This window comes from Limulus polyphemus, unplaced genomic scaffold (genome assembly GCF_000517525.1).
Source record: "Limulus polyphemus unplaced genomic scaffold, Limulus_polyphemus-2.1.2 Scaffold2563, whole genome shotgun sequence".
Lineage (NCBI taxonomy): Eukaryota > Metazoa > Arthropoda > Merostomata > Xiphosura > Limulidae > Limulus > Limulus polyphemus.
The window spans coordinates 107,378-113,724 of record NW_013668173.1 but is presented as its reverse complement, the minus strand read 5'-3'; the positions used below and the strand labels follow the sequence as shown (position 1 = coordinate 113,724).

At 35.4% G+C, this 6,347-nt stretch overlaps 1 protein-coding gene across 1 annotated transcript; it reads right to left on the bottom strand.

The window, feature by feature from the left end:
- Window positions 1–4,295: 4,295 nt before the first annotated feature.
- On the bottom strand, window positions 4,296–5,742 carry LOC106467310 (translation initiation factor IF-2-like). Its single transcript, XM_013927653.2, has 3 exons — window positions 5,724–5,742; window positions 4,821–5,382; window positions 4,296–4,557 (listed from the first exon to the last, which is right to left on the bottom strand). The coding sequence occupies exons 2-3, from the start codon at window positions 5,357–5,359 to the stop codon at window positions 4,296–4,298; spliced, it is 801 nt and encodes a 266-aa protein (XP_013783107.1). The 5' UTR covers window positions 5,360–5,382; window positions 5,724–5,742.
- Window positions 5,743–6,347: the final 605 nt, after the last annotated feature.

Sequence of the window (6,347 nt, the reverse complement as noted above, 5' to 3'; positions counted from 1 at the left end):
ACCTGTAACATATTAGCCTAAACTATTACCAAAAATGACACACTTTGTTCACACTGGACATTTACCACAGCGGCCCAGAACACTTCCTACTGTGAACCGAATACAGGGTATCTAAATAAAAACTGCATAAACAAATCTCCATTTGTCCAAACAAATTTAAAAAACTAGTTACCACATAAACTATATACAAATAACGAACAATACGAGTCCACAAAATAATAAAACAACTGATAATCATTTCCAACCCTAAACAGATTTTCATCAGGAGAAGTGGTAACTATCGTACCTGTTACCTGCCTAGGAGTTATACCCATATAAACATTAGTCTTGTTAGGCCTACCACTACAGATGTAGAAAGCTGAAACTGCCCTTTTTCTTATTCCTTATTATAAATCATCTATTGCATTATGTTATATTTATATCCAGTCAAAATACAGTTATCGAAGCTTTGTCTCATTCACGTTGCTTGCCAGGCAATCCAATCATGATACCTCTAACACACTAATAATGGATCTGTACTTGACTCCCTCTGTATAATGATTTAAACAGCTGAAAATCACACAGTACTTGCAGTAAGGCAGTGGTTAAATAATCATAATGTGAAAATGAATAGATCGTATGTGGTATTAGAAAGAAAGTATCAGCATTTTGGTATGTCTCATTTCCTATACATAAAGCACCAAGGTGCTGTTACCTTTCCCATATATATATATATATGTGTGTGTGTGATATTCCCTATATATATAAAGCACCAAGGTGCTGTTACCTTTCCCATATATATATATATATATATGTGTGTGTGTGTGCGTGATATTCCCTATATATAAAGTATCAAGGTGCTGTTACCTTTCCCATATATATATATATGTGTGTGTGTGTGATATTCCCTATATATATAAAGTATCAAGGTGCTGTTACCTTTCTCATATATATATATATATATATATATATGTGATATTCCCTATATATAAAGTATCAAGGTGCTGTTACCTTTCCCATATGTATATATATATATATGATATTCCCTATATTTAAGTATCAAGGGGTTGTTACCTTTCCTGTATGTATATATGATATTCCCTATATATATAAGTATCAAAGGGTTGTTACCTTTCCTGTATGTATATATATAAAGCACCAAATGTTATTACGTCTCATATACCTAAAGTACCAAGGTGTTGGTATCTTTCCCATATGTATATATATATATATATATGATATTCCCTATATTTAAGTATCAAGGGGTTGTTACCTTTCTCTTCACCTATAAAAGGTATCAGTCTTGTCTCTTCCTTTAAATTTCAAAATTAACAAGATACTACTCTATTAACAGACTCTAAAGAAAAGTATTTATGTGTCATATCAAGTTGTAACACGCCTGTATTGCTTTTTCACGTCACGTACAAAAGGTCATTTTGTTATATTTCATTGTTAACTTTTAAACGTGATAAAAATACCTGTAAAACTGAAGAAAAATTTGGAACTTTTCTCACACTGGAATACTTGTTACTAACGAGCTCTTTACCGGTAAAAATTAAAAAAACTAACAATCTGATAATGAGAGGTATAATTAATATTGTGTTTCTCCAAAATACGAACTGACTATATGGTCCTGGTCACTGCAGGGGCACGAAAGAACTTAGGAAAGATATAATAGTTTGTGTTGAAAATTTTCACTTTGACCGAATATTATTATCCCTTAAATTAAGCACTTGTTTTTATGCCTCTCATTAATGGCACGGTTCATATGATGCATTATGTTGAATAATGTTGTTTTAGCCTGATGGAACAAGCAGTGTAATGAACCGACCCAAAATATTGGTTGAACTCACTCATTTTCTACGTATGTAAAACACACAGAAGACTCAATAATTAGTGGGATTAATTGCAATAATGATGGTACTTTTGTTTACATTTTCTATGTAATTCGGCTGTTATCAAAGGCTCTGTAATCAATATAGTCATGGAACCACAAGCAGTTTGGTACTATAGGATAAATTCCCATTTGCAAGAGCCTGGTATACCTTCATACAGAAAATAGGGACAATATCGGTTCAATGTACTTGTTAAGTTGATTTAACCCTCTACTCATAATTTATCACTATAATATACGTTAACTCGTACCAGAGTATGATATGAATAGCGTTTGACTATAATCATTTTTATGTTGTAACTCAACTAGTTTGCCGAGATCTGGGGGATAAGCTTCCCAGTCAATAACAACCAACAAAATACAATACGTTTGATAGTTTAATAAACTCTCATTTTTTCTGTAAAAAACATATTAATACAGATATCGTTGAAAGGTATAAACTGTTCTGCACACTTAGACAGGGATCATTCACCTGTTTAATCCTTATACTCGAAATAAATATACATGTAAAAGAAATGTTTAAACAACATAACCAAATAACTGTTGTGTAACATTTATGGTATATAATGAATGTGCGATATTTTTATCCTCTCTATCAACAGTTAACCTTTACTAATTTGCTAATATGAGTATTAAAATAGTCATTGTAACTTTCTTTTGTGATTTACACTATGTTCCAAAAATTACCAAGATTTTCCAGTTTTGGAGTTGCGTACGAAGTCTTGTCGAGTTCTTCTGAAACACTCACGATTCCATTTGTTTAATCAAGCCTTATTCGTCATAGAAAGTTATTTATCTTTGTCGTTGCTTTTCTGGAAGAGTGCTATATTTGTCTGTTTTCGACTTCTTTAAACCTTATATATACTTCTTTAAAACAATCTGGTTCTTTAGAAAATGTGACAATTATTAAATAACCATTCGTTGCAATCATATGGTTAGAAAGTGAAACTCTGCTTTTCTTAAAAGAGAAGAATAGCATTTTAGCTATATTTGTTATATGCCGCTGCCGAAGTGCCCTTTCGTTAAATACCAAAGTTAACTGTATTTTTGAGATGCTACTACACCACGGTAAATTCATTATACTGGAAGCCGGAATAAAGCCCGTGATTTTATTTGTTATTTTTACTCTGATATTATATCACCTACATAGTATTACTATGTGTTACATGTATTTAATATCTGCTTGTTCAGTCAATGTCAGTTGTTTATGAGGTATTTAGTTCTTCTAAGATCAGTCATGGAAAGTTGTTGAAAATTCTCTTGTTCTTTTAGACAAAATTATAGTTCTTCTTTGATTTTGGTAGGAAATTGTGACAGAAATATTTTTTTAACACAGATATACAGAATGGTCTTTTAAAAAACACAGAGAACCATATAATTATTTTAAATTGTTACCTGTTTATGATCAATGTATAAGTAAATATATGAAACCAGTGTACACAGATTGACAAGAGACCAACAAGATTTGGTGCTGCAAACCAAGTGTTATCTACAACGAAACTACTTAAATGTGGGACAAGCAACCTTTGTTAAGTGTGTCCGGTTTCTGTAAATAATGTTGTCAATTATAAAGAAAAAATAAATCTCCGATTAGTGTGATAAAGATCTAATTTGCTAAACGTTTTTCTTTACAACTCGTATCGCAATCAGAGAAATGTGATTGAGAAGTCTCTGGTGCTTCCGAAGAGAAATTGCTTAATAAACTATTACTCAGTATCTGAAAGATGCCGTGATTACATTGTATTTATTCAAGTTATCTTACCATGAAAGTCATGAAATTAGTTATTAATTTTGTCTTTATATAAATAATTACGAAAAGCCTTTTTTTCTGGTTCTTTTGAAAAACAAAGCTCCTTACTCACGCCAGTCAAGAACAACTGACTAAGAAGTCGGAGCTACTAAACCTATTTTGTTTACTAGTACAAGTCCTTGAATTGTGTAAAAGCCCCATCTTACAAGCTGTTCTTTTATTATTGTCATTTCTTAAATGTCTAATCTAGAACTTTTTTCCTGAATTATATATTTATTTCAGCAATTAAAAGACAAACAAGTGGTTCTTGAAAATTTTATTTAGAAAGATGCACTGTGCTGTACACAGACGGCCCAGCCAAACATCACATGAAAGAAAAGGAATCAAAGTAACTGTATTGCCATTTGGCAGGTGGAAAGTGACTGCAGAGGACGACACAAAAGTTTGTAAATCGGCGACGTTTAACATTTCTTTGATGTACCCAGCTGGGGGTAAAAGGAGAGTAACTGTACATGCTGCACGTCGACTGGATGAATAGAAAGGAAACTATGTACAACGCCATGACGGGAAAAAATTAGCCAAACTCTAGCAATGATTTTTTTACATTGAACGACTTTCGTACTCACAATACGTTATACATTTCGTCTTAGAATAACAGCTACAAACTCGTCTTCAATCCCAATCCCATCCACCACCATGGCCGCCACCGCCACCGCCTCCGTAGCCACCACCGCCTCCATAACCACCACCGCCTCCTAAGCCGCCACCACCGCCTCCATAGCCACCACCGCCTCCATAACCACCACCGCCTCCGAAGCCGCCACCACCTCCATAGCCACCACCGCCTCCGAAGCCGCCACCACCGCCTCCGAAACCGCCACCACCGCCATAGCCACCACCTCCATGTCCATAACTGGGCTTCTTAACCCATATTCTAGAAAAACAAAAGATATTGCTTTAACTTGCTCTAATGATGGGATATTATGATCTTGTCTAAAGCAGAGTCCTTAAACACTGAAACACGTTCACTCTTAGTTATTTCATTGTATATATTTCTCACATTTTCTTATCTGTCACGACACAGAAGCAAGGTAAATTGGTATGTTCTAAAAGCTTAATAAAGCTAATGATTACAAATCTTAGTCACAGAAATGCAAGTTTATATATAAATTACTGTGTAAAATACATGACACTTACGGGACAGGCACTTCAACTGGTTTCTTGACGATCACCTGCTTGTACACAGGGGTCTTTACAGGGACTGGAACGTGCTTAGGGACGTGGACGATTTTGTGAACAGGAACTGGAACATGCTTGGGCACATGGACAGGGTAAGGGACAGGAACCTCGTGTGGAACGGGTACTTTCTTGTAAACAGGGTAAGGGACGGGCTTGTGAACTGGAACAGGAACCCTGACTGGAACAGGATGGGGAACATGAACAGTCCTAGGTATGTGTACTATCTTAGGGATAGGCACCACCTTGGGTATAGTTTTCACAATGGGAACTTTGATGGGCACAGGAACCTTGTGGGGAACATGGATTACGTGGGGAACAGGATAAGGTTTATGGACTGGGTAAGGTTTGGGGACGGGCACAGGGTGGGGAACGTGGATGACCTTGTGGACCACTTTTAACGGTCTCTTCCAGCCATATGAGCCAGCCTGAACGACGGTTAACAAAACTAATCCTGCAAGTACAGGTAGAAGCCAGCGACCTGTGGATCTAGCCTTCATAATGATAAGGCTAGCTGAACTTTCTGGAAAGAGAAATACTTTGTTTGAACTTTCAAAATGTTTCTTAAAATAGGTTAACTTAATCTTTATATACAAATGCAAATTAACATATATTTTGCGCCTGAACCACAAGATAAAAGTCTGTTGGAAAAAAAAATGTTTTTAATTTGAGGAATTTGAAAGTGGTGCTGGGTTATTTCAGCTAATTATAGTGAAAATTAGAATGTTTTAACTCACTTTATGAAATATTGATATTTAATAGACTAACTATATTTTGTATCTGTATTCTGTAAGTATGCAAGGCATAAGTAAGGCTAAATTGTTGCAATTTGCTTCTTTTTTACTTTCCACTTTCCACACTTACCAGATCAGGATCCTTTTTACAGTGAAGTTACTGGAGAAGCTGTTCGAGTGCCTCTCTTTAGATGCTAGGAGCGAATGTGAAGATTGGGGAAATCATTCGCCTTAAATATACTTAGCCGCTGACCGAAATGTAGTGCACCGCTCTAGACCCACTTTCCTTGAACTCGCTTACTGATTGGTCCAAAGCTGTTACTGCTACACGAGAAAGCTCTCGCCTGAAGCATACCTGGCCACCAGATAGCGCTTTTGATGACCCAGTTTTAAAAGATGTCTCGGTTTCTCCAAATAAACGACTGTCTACTAAATGCTTGGCTCTACCTGTAAGGCAATTCTTGGCCCGGTGAGCACTTCTTTGTAATAAGACCAGTACCTCGCTTTGATCAGCGACGCGAAATATGAGGTGATTGTTACATTTGGATGATATCAAACCAAGAAATAATTAAACTGAGATTAAAAGTATTCTTAGTTATGTATAACTCTGTGGTATTGACATTAACTATTAACTCAATGAAAAACAGATCGTTAAGTCATAACAAATGTTTGGCAGAAAACAATGTGTCAGTTTCTTGTAAGTGCACATAAGCGGAGAATATCTTAGTCTAATATCAACACGTTAAAATAAGAT